Source organism: Aythya marila, assembly GCF_965140915.1.
Source record: "Aythya marila genome assembly, chromosome: 9".
In the NCBI taxonomy this organism is placed as follows: Eukaryota; Metazoa; Chordata; class Aves; order Anseriformes; family Anatidae; genus Aythya; species Aythya marila.
The window spans coordinates 10,639,102-10,657,380 of NC_139050.1; the positions used below are offsets into that span (position 1 = coordinate 10,639,102).

The window sequence follows — 18,279 nt, forward strand, 5'->3', positions numbered from 1 at the left end:
GTGCTTTCCAGAAATTGCAAAACCGGCCACGTGTCTTGGACACGGACGTGCATTGTGACGGGGATGGGGGCACCCATTTGAGCCCCTCTGCCACCGCCACGAGCCTGCTGGAAGCTGCGGAGATTTGCTGCCTTCAAAGGGCGATGCTTGCTGGCAGAGCCACTTTCATCTCCTCGTTATTTCCCGAGCAAAGCTGCAGGAGCTAGGCAGCCGTCACCAGCCTGACCACCGTGCCTCTGCTCTGGTTCTGGGTATTAATTGGTTTTGCTGTGTTTTTTTTTTTTGCTGTTTTTCTGGGTTCCCCCAGCCAAGCCGCTGGTGTGCAGCTGCTGGGTTATAAATATGGAAACGGTGCTCGCTGCTTGTCATCTCCTTTTGCAGTTCTGATGAATATTTCTCAAATAGAAAAAAAAAAATCCTGCAACCCTATTAGCATTACAAGCTGCCCTTTCAGTCTCCTCTCCTAAATTATGGTCGTGTTTCTGTACCTTGCTTGGGAGCGGGGGGGAGCAGAGGGTTTTCACATGAGAAGGGCTGCAATCCCATCCATTAATCCCGTCCATCGCCGAGGGGAATGTTTGGGAAGTTGCTTGTTGCTGCTGTTTTCCTGACCTTTCCTCATGGATCATGCCCTGCGCTCCTGCTCTGCAGTGCCAGGGCTGAAGAAGAAACTTCTGCCACCGCTCTGCAGAGCTCCGGGCTGTTGTTTTGCCTTTGCATGGTGGGCGTGCATCGTGTCATGGCTCCTTTGGGTGAAAATTTGGGCCACTGGCAGGTCTGAGGGGGTGGGAACGTCTGCTGTGAGCTGGCCAGCAGCATCCTAAAAAGCACCACGGTGTCTGTGGGTGCAGCCTGCTCTCGAGGCTGGTGGCCCAGGCAGGTGGTTAAGCAGTCCCATCACGTGTGTGACCACGGTCACCCTTTTCTGGTGGTCTTGTGAGTTGCAGCAGAGCTCCGATAATGCTCCTTTTACGGCCCCGTACGAGTGTTTCCCAGTTATACTGGTCAGGAGGACTGATAGAGGCTTGGGCATCATGTGGGATGGGCACGTCTGAAGATCTTGGTAGATGCTTGGGAGAAACAGCAGAGCAATAAGCCAGCTGTTGTCTCCAGGAAGTCCAGTAGAAACAGCCCTAAATCTAGGGCTTTGCTCAGGTCTGTTGGAAAGTTGAGTGTGTTTGGGTAAAAATCTGGCCTTGGGTTGGACTCTGGCTTCTTGATAGCTTGTGTGGACCCTTTGGTCACGAAGCTCGTGAGGGTGCAGCGCCTGATGGGGTGATGCCGGTTAGGGATGGGCGCCCACCACCTGCTCTGGGTCTCCTGCAGCAGGATCTGGGTCCCTCCATCACAGCTCTCGCAGGGCAGGGTGTGGGATCGCACCCCAAAGTGTGGGGTGAGCATCTCTGCCGGGTGGCTCCGCCGCCGCCGCACCGGCTCCTGGGAGGCTGGCGCTGCTGACATCTGCTTGAAGCCTTCGTCAACCTGAGCAGCTGAGATGAGCCACTTAACGAGCCCGGGGGAATTGTCACAGAAAAATCTGTGGTATTTTAAGGTTGAGAAAATGGGATTAATTCCTCAGGGAAAGAAGGAAAAAAAAAATAAAAGGGGAGGGTTGAGTTGCTGAGCTCCATCACCCCAATCTCATCCCTCCTACCCCAGGAGTGGAGGCAGTGCTGTGATGGAGTGGATCAGCGCCAGGGGCTCATTAATTGGGATTATCATTGTATGTTGGGTGTTCACAGTGTTTGGGGTCCTTGTTCTCCCTGTGTTTTCCCCGCTGGATTTTGGGGCTCCGTGTCTGAAAGCCCAGGTGGGGCTGCCCCAGCTGCTCTGAGCCTCAGGTCGATGCGAAGCGGAGGCTGTTGCTGAGCCCGGAATGAATAATTCATGGGGCACGGTAGCCCACGCGCCGTTCAGGTGGATATTAAACCCATCCATCTCTCCCACCCCGGCCCTCAGCCGTGCTTTATGGCCTGCCGCCCGGTCAAGGCACAGTGCATCACCGCGCGGGGAGGCGGCCTTGGGCGCGTTCCTTGGTTCCTCCCAGAGGGAATTCATTAATCCCTTCCTCTGCCGGGGCTTCACTCTGAAACCTAACGATGGCAGGCAGAGGGGCTGCCCGCTTTGCCCCGATGGGGAAGGGGCGGTTCTGGCTTGAGTCTGGGGGAGGTGGGGGAGCACCGTGGGGGCCAGCCGGTGGTGCGGGCGATTTTGCCTTTCCCCGTGGCCAGCTCCATGGAGAAACCAGTTTAGGAAACCGTCTGAAATGAAAGCAGCTTGGTGCCACGTTTTTACGCTGTGTTTCTAAAGGCGGAGAGAAGGGCTGAGAGCGCCGTTGTGCTGCTTCCCAAGCTTTTTCCAATCTTTTTTTTTTTTTTTTTTTTTTTCTTTTTCCCCTCCCTCTGTTGGCAAATTCCTCTTTCTTTGTCTCCGCTTCGCCTTCCCTCCCGCCCCTCGCCGTGCCGGTGCCCCAGGAGGAAGGCTCCTTCGGGTGATGAAGGCGACGGCGGTTCTGTCCCGTGGGCAGATGGCTTGAGGGAGGGGGGCTGCAGAAAAACCCTTTTATTTTTTGCTCACCCCGAGGTGGCTGCAGCCGGCCCCTTTCCACCGCTGGGTGGAACAGGCAGCACGGCTCTGCCAGCGCCAGGCAGGGATGCGCCGGAGCTGTGGAAAGGAGGTGGGGGGGAAATAATCATTTTTCTGAAGTTACGGCTTAATGAAGACATCCGTTAACAGCCGTACACCATTTCTCAAGGAGAACATCCAGAAAACCTTGTTATTTTTTTTTTCCCCCCTAATGAGCATGGTGGGTTTTAATGGAGGTGTTAATTGGACGTCATTAGCCAAAAGGCTCCGCGGGTGGGTTCGGGTCCTGTGCGGACACCCGGAGGAGCCGGCTGCTGCCGGGGCAGGATCAGGCCTCCGAGGGCTCGGGGCAGCTTCCCGCTGCTTCGCTTTGCTGCGTGTGGGCTTTTTATTTTATTTTTTCCTCCTCAAAGACTGCCGTGTATATATTCCCTCCAATTTACAACGAGGACTTTTGAGTGTTGTATCGATTTTAGCCTTAAAAGAGGCAGAAAAAGCCCATGGATTTTTTTTCAATAATTACATATATATATATATTTTTTTTTTTCTTCCAAGGGTTTTTTCAAGAGCCTATTTACAAACAGGGGAATAAATCCGCCTCTGACACGCCGGCTTTGTTCCACCAGGCTTACGGGCAGGCCTGGGAGCGAGCCCCACAGCCCGTGCTCGGCCCCGCGGGAGCCGGGATTGTTCTCCTGCACAATGGCAGGGCGGCGAGGAAGCGCAGGGTCCGGCGCGCGTCCGGCCCCGCATTGTTCCCCGCCGATGTTTGCAAAAACGCCGAGCACCTGGCCAAGCCGGTGACTCATTCCCAGCAGCCCGAAAACCTCCCTGTGACTTTTTTTTTTTTTCCCTTCCCCCTTGGTTTGGTTTGTTGGGTTTGCGGTGGGACGATGCCTCCGCTGCGCTCCCGCCTGGCGGTGATTTCGGTCACGTTTGGGTATCGAAATCGGTGCCTTTGTAGGGAGCCCCAGCGTGCAAGGGATGTTTCGCAGCTCGGAAGAGCTCCCGGAGCTGCCCACGTACAGAAAATCTCGGCCTCACTGCGTGCACAGCAGGTGTTAAGGATGGGGGAGACTTTTCTCCTCCTCCCCCCCCATTTGTTGATGCCACACCGGTGTCGGCGCTGTTTGCAGAGGGGCTGTTCCCAAAATCAGCCTGGCAGGGTGTCCGGGCAGCGTGCGGCGAGGCGCAGAGGGTGACTTAACCTCACCTCAGCCCGGCCGTGCTCACGAGCAGCTTTGCTCCACTTTTTTTTTTTTTTTTTTTTTGTTGGTTTTGGTTTTTCCCCCGTGCCTTCATTTCCTATTTCTATCTGGCAGTGGAGCCAAAGTGCCACAGGAAAGCACGCTTCCAGGGGATTTGGTTTCTCCTGCAACCTTTCTGGCGAGCAGGGGGAGGAGGGTGCCTGCCGTGGGGTCTGGCCCCTCGTGCCCATGGGGTTGTGCCCTATTTGGGGCTTCCTCCCTGCCTGGCTCCATCCCAGTGCGCTCCCCCCATTAAAACCAGCGCTGCTCTGCATCCGTGTGTCCTGGCAGCGCGAGCGGGGCCACATGGCTGGAGCCCTCCACCGGCACCGTCCCGGGGTGCCTCATCCATCACGGCATCGGCGCTAACGAGGAACCACTTCAGGCGTAATTAATAAGCACTTGATGTTGTCTAGATCGAGGGGCTACTTGCCTGGCGTGAGCGGGCGGTGGAGGGAAAGGTGCTTAATGAGCTCCTGGCAGGAGAGGGGAAGGTTTCCAAGCAGCGCGGAGGGGCTGTGCGGGGCACGGGGCTGCTCCAGGCGCTGGTGGCACCACGAGGTGCTCCTGGCTTCCCCATGGGGCAACGTTCAGCGTCCTGGGGGCCCCCGGGGACCCCGATGGTCACAAGGCAGAAAGCGGATGCGTTCCCAAGTGGTCCACGACTGCCTGCTCCCTGCCAGCACGCCCTCGGTGCCACCTTTTGTCCCTAAGGAGATGTGACCTTGCTTGATGTGACCTTGCTTGATGTGACCCTTGCATCCAGATTTGCTTTTTGTTCCTGCAGCGCCTGTTTCCTGTAGTGTTTCTTAAGAGCCAAGCAGAAACGAGCTTGAGCAGGTGAAAAAAGGGGCTCACAAAAGTGACCTGGAGTTTTGTTTTCTTCCCCTTGGCTGCTTTTGAGGGCAAAAATGAATTTTCCTGCTTTCCGCCGAGCTGGCAGCCTTGTGGCATCATCTGCTTTCCTTTTTACGTGTTGAGCTTTGCTTTTTCTACATGAATAAACCATCGTGGGCCAGGCTCGGAAGCTGCTGACTTTAATTTATGTGTGTCCCACGGCAGATCTAAGCCTATTTCTCCAGAGGTGAAGGGCTGGCTTAATTAACTCGCTGCGTCAACGCGACGAGACCGGAGCTGCTTGTAATTATGTTGGGCGGGCGCTCAGCTCCCAGCCTTTGGGGCGTGTTTGGAAAATGGGGTGAGTCGAGGTGGTTTAAGGCAAACGGAGAGGGCTTTCTCCTTCTTTCTGAGGACTGGGAGGCGGGGAGGCTCCGTGGTGGTGGCGTGTCCCCATCGTGGTGGCACAGCAGGTATCCAGGGCCAGCTGGTCCAGGAGAAGACCTCACCCTGGTCTGAGGTTGTGTCCACGCAGCCCCAGGCCACCGCGTTGATTTGTCCTCCTAGGAATGGTCGGGACAGGATGAATGTGATAAATGCCCTCCGATCACCTTGGGCGTAATCATAGCATCCTCTAAATGTCACTTTTTCCTACAGGGGGCAATTTCAGGTGGGCATTTATTTGCCTTTATGGCATCTTTCATCCTCTTTAGCCTCCGTGTGGTCCGTGCTTGGAGGTGGCGGCACGAGGAGGAGCGCTGCCTCGCTGCTCCAACACCCTTAAAGCACCCTTGTTAGGGCTAATTGCGAAATCAACGCCGGGGGATAGCGGGGCTGGTTTTGGGGCGGGGGGCTCGGGGGACGGGGAAGGTCCCGGGCTCAACCTGGAGGACTTAAGCAAACCTGCTGTAATTACAGGAGAGCAGTGCTAATTAGTAATAGTAACAATTAAGGGCCACGTGTTTGCGGATTACAGGAATTTGCAGAGAAGCAAACTGATAAAAGAAACCTGAGGATGCCAGCTCACGGAGCGGACTTTGTTCCCATATTTTGACAGGTGTGGCTGGGCTTCCTTGTAATTAAAACAACGCAGCCCTCACACCGACCCACCAGCACGCTGAAGCCAGGGGCTGTTATTATGAAAACCTTCCTCTTGTCATCCTCCCTCGCTCTCCTGTTGCTTGCCCTATGGGTTCAGGTGGACGTCCTCTCCATCCTTATCCTGGTAGGCGCCCAGCACGCTCCCCGTGCTTTTCCAGGAGCAAAAAGGGCACGTGGGGATGGACCCACTGTGTATGGGGACAGCACGGGGAGCGGGGACGTTCCAGCCCTTGGCCGTGGTGGCCTCTGCTTTGGCGTCCTGATGGTCACCGTCAGGGCTGGTGGCCCGTGTGTCTGGCTGCCTGCCTGCACGAGCCTTTGGCTCGTGGCCCCTGCGTGCTTCCAGAAGAGGCCACACGTGTGGCACAGGCGCTGTGGGACGCAGGGGATGGTGGTGGGTCCCTCCGGGATGCTGCCAGGAAGAGCTGGTCCTTTGTAAAGCACCAGGACCGTGTTTCAGGCCGGGGGAAGATCCCCTGAATAATCAAATCGTAAAATATTGTTTTGATTTATTCCTTTTTATCATCTTTTAATATCTGGAGAGACTGCGCAAGCAAGAGGCCTTCATGAGTTTTGAATGACAGGTTAAAGGGCTCCAATAAAGATTAGATGGTCCACTATCTCCCAAGGAAATTGCATCAAAGTGGTTACTCCTGCTTGCTCCTATTAATTTCCTCTTCATGGCTGCTAGGAGATGCCTCATATCCTGATGCAGCAGGCAGGGGCTAAGAGGCACTTCCCATTATCTCCATCATCGCCGTGTTTATGAGACACTTAGTGTGGTTCTTCGCCGCGCGGCGCCTCGGAGGTGGTGGCACCGCGGGGCAGAGCTGGGAACAAGCGGCCGTGGGGCCACCACCGTGCAGGTGACGGGGGAGCCGCCCTGGCCGGGTGGTGGCCTGGTCCCTCTGGTACAGCCAGGGAAATTTGGGAGCTCCCTTCTGCAGCCTTGGGGCTTTTGGGGGGTGCTTTTGGGGGTGCTTTTGGGGGTGTCAAGGGCAAAGGGGGGGCATCAAGTTGAAGGAGCATCCATTTGTCAGCACCTCCTCGGTAAGGGCCACCATGGTGGGGTGGGACAGGGACAAGGGACCCCATCTGTGTCTCTCCATCTTCACCCTCCATCACGGAGCAGCGATGCAGCTGATTAACGAGGCCCCCTCCCGTTAAAGGCTCGAGGGGACGGTGGGGAGCAGGGACATCCACCACCACCACCCGGCAAAGCCCCAGCTCGTGCCCGTCCCATCCGAGCACAACCTCTCTGCTCTTCTCTTTGCAGCCTGCCCGGCCGGGACCTTCAAGGCCAGCCAGGGTGCGGGGCTGTGCGCCCCGTGTCCCCCCAACAGCCGCTCCAGCGCCGAGGCGTCGCCGCTCTGCGCCTGCCGCAACGGCTACTACCGGGCCGACCTGGACCCGCCGGCGGCCGCCTGCACCAGTAAGTACTGGGAGGAAACTGGGGGCTCGGGCTCAAGCCCCGGAGCTGTGTCTGCACTCCGCTGTCTTGTTCCTTGTCTTGTGGAGGGAGTGTTTTGGGGTGGGGGAGAGGGGTTCTGCCTGGTGGCGTGTGCCGTCAGGGGTGTTTCTGGGGTGGTGGTTACGGGCTCCAGCTTGATTTTTGGTGAGGAAAGAGGCTGGGAAAGAAAAGAGGACTGCTGGTATTCTTCAGCCTGCTGGGAGCGTGGCTCCTGGCCTCAACGCCTCCCAAACTGCCCGCCCAAAATCGCCACCGACTCAGGTCTTTAAGCCAGGAGCTTTAACACCAGGATGTTACAGAATACGACCGCTGAAGATGCTCTCCCTTATCCTCATCTTCCAGACCTCACCGTTTGGCTGCAAGCTGCTGTGGGTGCTGGCCACCTCCTCTCCCACAGGGGCGCACCCCTTGTACTGAGCCCCAAAGCCCCAGTTGCTCAGCGGTGGTGGCAGCGCTGCCCTCTCGCCCTGTGGCTGCCTGGGGGCCAGCACGGAGAGTGGTTCAGGGGCCGAGGATTTCTGGTCTGCATCCCCCTTGTTTTATTATTTAGGGGTGTGGCTGGGACTTCCCATGCTGTGTCCGATCTGCAGCTCCTTAGAAGATCTGTTGTAGGTGGGGTTAACCTACAGAAACCCAGTTTTTGAGGGTGATGGGATGTTTCCCATGCTGGCCACCCCACATCTTTCTCTGGAGCCTGCATGGGTTAGTGCCGTTGTGCTTGTGCCTGCCGGGATGCACCTGATGCCAAGGAGTCCCTGAGGTTCCCCTTCAGAGCTGGAAATGTGTGTCCATGTGGTGCTGAATTGCTCGACCTGTTGGAGCAGAAGTCAGGAGGTACAACACCTGCAGATGAATCTGTGCCTTCTTTGTGTCTCGTTACGTCGCTGATTTACAGTACTGCTTCATGAAGGGATTACAGTATAAAAAAAAAAAAGCCCATTTACTGATTTTATTCTTCCTTCTCATCAAAGCTTAGTTTTCAAACAGGCTAACTGGAGGTGCCAGCTGTTCACTGACGAAGCTGTTCTGTGTCACAGGAGTAAATGCTTCTCCATCTTTGTTTAATTTATTAGTTGATCATTAATGGGAAATCCCCCCAGTAAAGCAGTGCCACAGCCTTGCTGGTGCCTTGAACAGGGTGGCTTCTTCCAGAAACTCTTCCCCATTTCTTTTTTTTTTTTTTTTTTTTTTTTTTTCCCCCTCTCTAAGAGCCCTTAAAGCTCAAAACATTGCAGCTGAAAGCTGTCACCTGTGTCAGTGCTGTGGTCCTGGGTGTGCCAGGAGGGCAGTGTGGTTCTGGGGCTAAGCATGGGTAACTGGGAGGTGTGCTGGCGGTGCCTTGGTTTGGAAGAGAACCATGATAGGCAGGCAAGTAGTAATGCTGGGAGCACGAGAAGCTGGTGGCAGGAGCCTCCTTGACCAGGGCAAAAGGCTTTTTCTCCTTTTTTTTCCTTATCTGTTAAGGATCAGAGGCACCTTGAGCCTGCAAAATCCCTTGCTGGCAAGGATGCTGTGCTGGCAGCTGCTCAGGGACAAGCACCTTCAGCCCAGTGCTGGGGGAAAGAATTAAATGGATGGGATTTTTGTTACTTGATTCTATTTTACTTGTTGCCTGTTGCCTCCCATTCCAGCGAATAATTCCTGCACATCCCCAGATTCCCCAGCACACTTGTGGGAGGTCCCCCAGGACATTTTTCCTCTTTCAACCTCTTCTCTAAGGTCAGGTCCTCCATCATTTTTATTGCTCCCTCTGAACTCTTCCTGACGTGGAGAAGTCCTTTTTTAGTTCCTTGCAAGTGCAGTGCTCACACCCGAGCCCTGCTGGCATGAGTAATTAATTGTTCTCTTGGCCTTAATGTAAGGCAGCAGACAGCTTTTGGGTTTTCAGAGGTGGACCCACCCGGATGACACAGCTGTGCACTGGATTTCTCTCCCTGGTGTGGCTGGCACCTCCTTTGTCGCTCCCTATCGATCCCAGCCGCGTTTTGCCAACATACAAAATCGGTGCTGTATTTAATTCCCTTCCGAAGCATCCGCCACAGCTCCCATCTCGGTACTACCCGCGGCGTTGATCAATGAACTCTCTCGTCTGACATCCCAGCTGCTAATAAAACACTCCGACGCTGTGGGTAAATACCCATGCTCCCAACCTGAAGCGCTGAACCACCAATAACCGTTTACTATTTCTGACTCTTTTCTCCCCTTGTTCCTACGTTTCTGTGAGGTTCTGGCTAGGTGACGTGTCGGAGTCCCAATCTGAGCCCCCAAGCCCCTTTCTTCTGCTGGAGGCATTGGTGGGTGGGGATGGAGACAGGAGAAGATAGGCAGAGGTGGGGAAAGTCTGTGCCGTGTCCAAAGAGGTGGTGATGTCCCTCCTGCCCAGCCCCAGAGCAGGCAACGTTTGGCACGAGGACCTGTCTCAACCCCTCTCCTTCCCCACAGGCGTCCCCTCTGGCCCCCGCAACGTCATCTCCATCGTCAACGAGACCTCCATCATCCTGGAGTGGAACCCGCCGCGGGAGACAGGGGGCCGGGACGATGTCACCTACAACATCGTCTGCAAGAAGTGCCGCTCGGACCGGCGCGCCTGCTCCCGCTGCGACGACAACGTGGAGTTCGTGCCCCGGCAGCTGGGGCTGACGGAGACCCGCGTCTTCATCAGCAGCCTCTGGGCGCACACGCCGTACACCTTCGAGATCCAGGCGGTCAACGGGGTGTCCAACAAGAGCCCCTTCCCACCCCAGCACGTCTCTGTGAACATCACCACCAACCAAGCTGGTGAGTCACGGGGAGCTGGTTGCGATGCCAGGGTCTGTCCCTGCTGTTTGCCTGCTGTTTATCCCCTGCTAGATTTAGGTGGCACCAGCCCTTCCCTGCACTTCTGCTTTGGGAAGGGGGAAGTGGGTTGAAACCTGGCCCTTCCCTGTGGGGCAGGAGCACAGCAGGCAGAGGGGATGGGGAAGAAGCAGGGGATGGTAATTTCTGCTTTGTGCCGAGCGTGTAACGCAGGCAGCCTTTGTTAACCTGCTCCCTCAGGAGAGCGCAAGACAGAAACCTGGCGTAAATTTTTTAGTATCTCCCCTCCTGGGAACGCTGATCCTGTCAGACTCTTGTGTTATGTTTGCGCCTGGCTATCATTGCTGTCTTGTTAACCATGTGCAAGCAAACCTGCTCCTTGCACTGAGACCTTTTCTTCTGGGGTGCGTTTTGGAGGAGTATTTTTGCTGCCCCCCTGCTCCTCTATCCTTGCAAGTCCCCTTCATCTTCCCAGCTCTGCTTTCCTGGAGCTCGTGTGGCTCTGCCTCCTGGTCTCCCTTTCTTCCCCTCTCCCTCTCTTCCTTGCTGTGTTTGCCTTGTGAATGCTGTGTGCCCCCTCCCCGCTGCTCTCAGTACTGATCCTGGCTCTGCAGTGAGCTTTTCCACCTGGTTTCCAAGTGGCCTCGTGTTTGCACATGGCCGGATCCACGCAGGTTGGTTGGTGTTGGCTCGCCCCAGTTGGGCACTGGGCGTTTGGGCACAGCATCAGCCCTGCCATAGACAGGCAGGAACGTGGGGGGGGGGGCTGGGAACGCAGCAATTAACAGCACAGCTATCAAGCTAAGTGTTTAAATTCAGAAAATGAATGTCTTGGAGCGAAAGTGGAAAAGATTTAAGGGGGAAAAAAAGGATTAAACGTGCTTGATAAACAAAGGCAGCACTGGACTGTTGACATCTCCTGCAGCACAGTGCAGGCATGCCACTCGTTTTGATGTGCTGAGCGGGAGGGAGCGATTATCCTCCCTACTTTGTCCTGAGCACGGTGACCCTGTGTGGGTCACCCTGGCACAGCTGCAGTTCCATAGGGCCTTGGATACCTTTCCTGGAAGCTTTTGGTAGGAAGGGGGGCATGATTAGGGCCACGCTGCCTGACTCTGGCCCTTTCACGTGCACCTTGGAGGGCAGCAGGTCTGGGGTAGATTGAGTCTGTGCTGCAAGTTTGGGCTTTGGAAATGGAGCTCCTTGGAGGCTGGGCACTGCGGCTCAGTGCTTCTGGAGAGCCCCTAAGATCAGAGCCAGCAGCGAGCAGTGGATGCAGGTGCCACAAGCAGGTGTCCCGTGGTGTGCTGGGGTCACATCCTCGACTGCCTCAAGTTACAGAGCGTGCCCAGGGAGAAGGAGCACTGAGGATTTCCAGATCCCTAATTAAAAAGAGTAATTGGTTTAAATACCAGAATTCCCCCGCTGGCTCGCCGCTCGGGCTCTGTGTGAGCTGCTGCACTGCTGCTCTTCCCACCGCCAGACGGGGACCTTGTCCCGTGGGGCCAACAGCCGCAGGCGTGAGAACCAGGAGACGGGTGTAAATGAGAGCTTCCCCCCTCCCCTGGTGCTCAGTCCTACCCCTCGGCGTTAATTTCCCCCCCCCTCCCTTGGCAGCACCCTCCACCGTCCCCATCATGCACCAGGTGAGTGCCACCATGAGGAGCATCACGCTGTCCTGGCCGCAGCCCGAGCAGCCCAACGGCATCATCCTGGACTACGAGCTGCGCTACTACGAGAAGGTGAGCCGCATCTGCACGCCCGACGTCAGCAACGCCGTGGGCTCAAGGCCAGCAACGGTAAGCTCGGGTGGAAACCTCACCGCGGAGGGTGGGCAGGGGGAGCAGAGGGTGGGCTTATGGCATCAGCACGACCTTCCTCAAACGCCCATCGCCGCCTGCTCCGGCTGACCCCGTTGTCTCCCGGCCCTACCCACAGGACCACAACGAGTACAACTCCTCCATGGCCCGCAGCCAGACCAACACGGCCAGGATCGAGGGGCTGCGCCCCGGCATGGTGTACGTGGTGCAGGTGCGAGCGCGGACGGTGGCTGGCTACGGGAAGTACAGCGGGAAGATGTGCTTCCAGACGCTGACTGACGGTGAGCGAGTGGCCGGGGTGCAGGGGGGGAGGAGGACATGTTCCCAGCCGCAGCTTCAGGCTCTAATTGGATTAAATGAACTTGTCTCTGCGAACCTCTCCCCCAGCGGGCAGCATGGCAAAAGCCAGGTGATTTACAGGGATGTCTTATTAATTGCCAGCTGGAGGAGTAATCTGCTGTAAATCTGCTATCTGTGTTTGCTCCCCTGCTATTTAGCTGTGGTTTCGCCTTTCCTGCATCCATCCGTGGTGTTGGGGCTGGGTGCTCTCCAACCCAGTCGGGTCCCCTCCCTGCTCTCATTTCTCCGGGTGTTTGAGTCGTCCCTCCTATAAATCAGTCCTTCCAGCCCTTTCATCAGTTTTATTGCTTTTCTCTGAATAACGTCAATAAAAGATGCAGAGAGCAGAACAGATGGATGGAAAAGAGCCATGCCTTTTCCTGCCCCGGGTCATCATCCATGGTGTGCTCAGCGTGCTGTGGTGGGGAGGAGTGGAGGGGTGCAGGCCCCCCAAAAGGATGTGAAGCTGTCCTGAGGTGTTTGGAGCCACATCTGTGTCCTTTCAGGCAAACCCTGAAGGCTCAGACCCATCTCTCCCAGGGTTCCTCCCCCAAGGTGGTACACTGGAGGAAAGGGCAAGTCACAACCTTCACGGTGTCTTCTGGCCTCCTCACCAGAGTCTTGCTGTCATTCCCCTTCCCAGTGAGTGGACACCCAGAAATACTGCATCCCTTTAGGCACTAATAACTCATGGGATGGCTTTTCATCACTCCTGGCTTCAGAACAAATGCAGGAGTCAGTGAGCGGAACAAGGCTGTTTTCTTGGTCCTTCTGCCCCTCTAGAGGCTGAAGTCCCTGCAGAGAGCCCTTTTTCTGTTGCTCTCAGCCCAGCTGTGCTCCAGTTAGGTGACACCCGTGGGTCCCAGCCCACTGGTTCACCAACCTCTGCAGGCTGGTGAATGCCCAGCGCCAGGGCTACAAAACTGCAGGAGCACTGGCTCCCCAGGGAGCCTCGAGAGAACCCGACTTTGAGGTCAGGCTGCGTGACAAACAACCATTTAATATCTTTGTCAACGCAATTAAAGTTGCCTTTGGGTTGGCCACGTCTTGGTCATGAGAAATGTGTCCTGCTGTGATGAGATGGGGTCTGCAGTTGGACTGCCTTGGGGTGGGACAGTGCCTTGCAGGCACTCCATGACCCCAGCCCCAATCTCCACCCTGGCATCTCCAAACTCGTGGTTTTCCCAGTCTGGGGCAGGAACCAGCCAGCTGCAGGATGCTCAGAGCAGGGCATGCGTTGGGCAAGCTTCTGGCAGCAGGGAGAAGAGGGAAAAGCACACAGGGGACTGAAAGGAAGGAAATGGTAATAACCCCCCAGTGCCTTCAAGATCGAGGATTAGAGAAGTGAGAAGAAAAACCCTGCCTCAAATAAGCAATTAATTGAAATTTAATAAGAATGGATATTGTAGATTATTAAATAATAATTGATTGTTAGAGGAGAATTTCTTCGGATTTGAGCAGCATGCAAGGGAAAAATCTAGCTGCTGGTAATTAACTGCAGAGCAGAAAAATACAGATAAAAGGGTGTTAAATACTTCCTTTTGGAGTGAATTTTATTTTAATCCCTGCTTGTGGCTTCTGGCATGAGCGACAGGGCAGGACTGTGCTGGCTAGGTATTGCTCCGCAGACCTAAATGCAAACAGGTCAAGCCTGCTTCTCGTTTACACCAACATCCTCTTGCTTTAATGTGGCCTGAAGTTAGGTACAAAAATCAAATGAAAGTGGCCTTGTCTTGAATGAGGTTTGCAGCTGAGTCTGATGCTCTCAGTTGTACCTCTTCTCTGGAGGGTCTCTTCCCCACCTGCTTTCCTGGAACGTTTAGGAGCTCTGTGAGACCCCATGTTAAATTTGGTTGAAATGACCAATGGGTCATTTATTGACTAAATTTATTGAGCGAAGGTGTGGCCAAAGCCACTCTGTAAACTTCTCCCCTTTGGAAAACTGGACCTAAGCTCTGCTGGTTTGATTTCCTTCCTAGGACCTTCTCATCGATATTTTTAACCCTTACTGATAACCCTTGCCATGGGAGCAGCCCCCACGGGGATGTTTTGGGAGCTCTGCTCATTTCCAGGGGCTGCGAGGGAGGGCTCACCTTGTCCTTTCTCTCCTGCAGATGACTACAAATCCGAGCTGAGGGAGCAGCTGCCGTTGATCGCGGGTTCCGCAGCGGCTGGGGTGGTCTTCATCGTCTCGCTGGTGGCCATCTCCATAGTCTGCAGCAGGTGAGAACGTGGAGGAGTGGCTGGAAGATTTGGTGCAGGAGGGGAGGGATGGGGAAATCACTCAGGATGCCATCAGCAGAGAAGGGAGCTGGAGGTGGTCACCACGGCGTGGGCAAAGGCACCAAGGTGCAGGCTGCCTGTCGGGGGGTGGTTTGTGGCACTGCTCATGCAGTTTTCTGGTCTGTCCTCCCAGGAAGCGTGCGTACAGCAAGGAGGCCGTTTACAGCGATAAGTTACAGCACTACAGCACCGGGCGAGGTGAGCAGGACAGGGGAGAGGGGTCAGGGTGGCTTTGTGGGGTTGTGGTACCGCTGGTGGGGAGGGAGAAGAGCGAGCAGTGGGGGAGGATACAGGGGATGGAGGAGGATGCTGTGAAGGCTCCCAAAGGGAAGAAGAGGCAAACTGATCATAAAGGAGCAAAGCAGCAGCTCCAGGTGGTGATTGTGACCCAGCCCTCGGCTCCTGCACAGACCTGGCACACCAGGCTTACAGCTCTGTGCATCGTGAGCACCGGCAAACCCCATTTACACCCTCCTGAAGAAGTCTCCCAGGTGGATTTGCTTCCTTTCAGAGGACTTGGTGCCTGGGACAAATGAGATCAGGCTATTAGAAATTAATTGATAAGAGCTGATGGGGAAATATGCCCAGGTTTGTGAGCAGATGGCAGGGAGGTGCCCTTGTGGGGTTATATAGGAAAAAGGTTGTATATTGCATTTTTAATTGTATCCTGGCTGGCAGCAGTCCCTCTGTGTAGCCTTAGAGGGGTTTTGCTGTGCATGTAGGAAGAAATCTCCATTGTGGGGCTGGGTCCTTCTGAAATACAACCCACGCAGATTCAGGGAAGCTGGGGTCCAGCCTGGGAGAAAACAGAGCAGTCAGTGCCAGAGCTGGGTCTCCCATGGGGATTTGGGGCTGGCAGCTCTAACATGGCAGGGCTCAAAACCAGGTAGAAAACTGGTGAAACAGGTCTCGGTATTTTATATATGACCGGGAAAAACCCGGTCAAGGTTAGCAAGCCTCCGGGCGCGTGGTTATTGCACGTGCCCAAGCAAAACAGGTGGGAGATTTGTGGCGAGCGACTAATGGGGAGATGAGCTCAGCAGCGGAACAAAGCCGCTTGTTTAATGGCACGGCAATTAGAGCATCCTCTTACAGCTCCGTGTGCGTCGCCCGAGGGGTGTCTGCGCTGGGGCTGGTAACTTCAGAGTTAGAGGTGGTGAGAAGTGGGCTGCAATTTCTCGTGCCTCGTCCCTGTGTGATGCTTTGAGAGAGCCTACGTGCAGAAGGTGCCCCGCAGCGTTCTGTAGGGATAGAAAAAACAACCAACAGCCCAAGGTGCCCAAGTCATGCTCGCTTGGATGGGATGGGAAATGCAAGTGCCTTAGGTAGATTTTGGGGGGGAGCTCAACCTGGTGTTTGCTGAGCCTGGAGTACGTCAGAGGGTGTTTAAAAGCCAGCCTGCATTGAGAGCGGGCAGGAAACTTTGGCATTATTTTTCTCCTTTATTTATTCAATTTTTTGATCGGTGAGTCAGTCTTGGTTACGATCCTGTAAATCCCTTTGTAATCCTGGCTGGAGCATCAGCTGCTCTTGTAAAAAAATTTATGGGGCAGTTAAAGTGTACGAGACAGAGCCGTAAAGGGATTTATGAACTGGGAGATGCACAGATGGCTTCATTGCAGTTGTCGTCACCCGCCCCGGAGGTGCAGAGCTCCTGCCCCAAACACCCCCGCTGTGGAGCAGGCGATGCCATGAGCCCCGTGTTCAGCAGCTTTAGTGATGCCCTGGCCAGTGCCGGCCCTCCAGGATAACCTTGAGGACCAAGTGTCCCCCGCACCGACATGCTTTTAGGGTCAGGATTTACTGTCACCATCCCCTGCCCTTCCTGGGTTGTGGTCTGGCCTGAAGGCAGTGCCCGTGCCTCCCCGTGGTGCGGCCGGATCCTGCTGCCGCCCAGCAGGGACGGATGAAAGGCCAGCAAAGCCGCACTTTTATGGCTCCATACAGGTTTTTGATTATAATTGCTGCACTCTGTCAATTTAGTGGCAGCCACAAAACTATCAGAGGCCTTTTTGGGTAAATAAATATTTCTTAAATAATGCATCTTGCCTCATAAAGTTGCCAATTCCCCTGCCATAAAAACCGCTAATTGTAGTTGCGGTCTGTCGGTGTCCCTGTGAGCTGGATGCTCATCGCTGGTTCCTGCCTGCCTCGTTCTCTCTCCTCTCCCCTTCTTCAGCTTCTGCTCCCTCCTCTAACCTTGCTGGAAGGGACAAAAGAGGAACATAGTGGGCTGTTGGAGGCGGTGTGGAAGAGCACATAGCAGCTGATTTAATGGACATGGGGAGGGGAAAGTGTGAGAACAGTCTTCAGGTCTTGGCCATGGCACAATGACTTCTGGTTTTCTTTCTCTTTTGCCACTTCTCCTGTGTTTCTCATGACAAGGGTCTCCAGGGATGAAAATCTACATCGACCCCTTCACTTACGAGGACCCCAACGAGGCGGTCCGTGAGTTTGCCAAGGAGATTGACGTCTCCTTTGTGAAGATCGAAGAGGTCATTGGAGCAGGTGGGTCCCCACATACTCACCTCCCTGCCCTCTCCACTCCTCTTGGGTGGACACCTGTGGACCTGGGGCAGTTTTCTGGGGGGTGCATGAATGGTTCTTTGCTGGGAAATGCACAATCCTTAATGAGGCCTCGGGATATCAGCCTTTCATGCATTTTTGATGGATTAGGGGATATGAGGTTGATTTCTGTTCTCAAAGTAAGTTCCTCTGAGACTGGGAGGAACTCTGTTAATGTATTTGTTGGGTGACCGTGGGATTTCCTAGTTTGCTTCCATGAGGTAATAAGAAAAAGCCAGATCTCTTTCCAGTCTGTGCCATATTCCCATACATATGTATATGTACACATGCATACCCGTATCTGTAAGTCATCTGTGCTGCTTTTATTGCAATTTTTAAATGACTGTGTCGTACTCGTAGAAGAGAGTGCGAAGCTGGGGGAAAGCCACAAGGAAGCAGTGAGCTGTTTCAGTCGGGATCAAGTTCAGCAATGTATCAGCTGCCTTTTGCTGCTCATCAAGGCAAAGCAGCTATAAGCCTGGCTTAAATGTAATCCCTCCGCAGACAAATTTCACCTTGGCGAAGGAAAAGCTCTCCCGGTGGAAACAAGAGGGAGCCTTCTCTGCGTTTTAAATCAGAATGCAGCAATGAAAATAGACCAGTTATTTTCCATTCCTGGATAAATGATGTGCAAAAAGGTGACCGTGATTATCAATGTTGACACCTTGCACTTGAAGGAGCCCTTAGAAATTCGAGCTCTGCCAACATTCCCTTGGGATTCACAAGAGCAGCCCCAGGCTCCACGGTGGTCAGTGATGGGCTCTGGCAGCCTGGAGAAGGCTGCAAGCCCAACCATGTCCTCAGCACCTTTCAAAGAGGATGAGCACGTAGACTTGTGAGCACCATTAGGTGTCAACGGGTTGAGAGCACCGTTGGGTGTCAGCTGGTTGGTGTTCTTCAGCCGCTTGGTTTGGAGCTCCAGGTACTGTTCTGTGCAGTTGTATATGGAGGTGGTAATGGATGGTCTTGCACTTGCAGGGGAGTTTGGAGAAGTGTATAAAGGCCGCCTGAAGCTACCTGGCAAGCGGGAGATCTACGTGGCCATCAAAACTCTCAAAGCTGGCTACTCGGAGAAGCAGCGCCGGGATTTCCTGAGCGAGGCCAGCATCATGGGGCAGTTTGATCACCCCAACATCATCCGGCTGGAAGGGGTGGTGACCAAGAGCCGACCTGTCATGATCATCACTGAGTTCATGGAGAATGGGGCCCTGGACTCCTTCCTACGGGTAAGGCG

The 18,279-nt window shown here is 54.7% G+C and overlaps 1 protein-coding gene across 1 annotated transcript in view; it reads left to right on the plus strand.

Moving 5' to 3' along the window:
• The window catches only part of EPHB1 (EPH receptor B1), a 43,629-nt gene that overhangs the window by 22,271 nt on the left and 3,079 nt on the right, over window positions 1-18,279 (plus strand). The window contains exons 5-12 of the mRNA XM_082766996.1: window positions 7,048-7,203; window positions 9,685-10,020; window positions 11,656-11,837; window positions 11,977-12,139; window positions 14,312-14,420; window positions 14,614-14,678; window positions 16,866-16,988; window positions 18,024-18,271. Coding sequence (XP_082623122.1) covers window positions 7,048-7,203; window positions 9,685-10,020; window positions 11,656-11,837; window positions 11,977-12,139; window positions 14,312-14,420; window positions 14,614-14,678; window positions 16,866-16,988; window positions 18,024-18,271 — 1,382 coding nt within the window. The remainder of the gene's footprint in view (window positions 1-7,047; window positions 7,204-9,684; window positions 10,021-11,655; window positions 11,838-11,976; window positions 12,140-14,311; window positions 14,421-14,613; window positions 14,679-16,865; window positions 16,989-18,023; window positions 18,272-18,279) is intronic.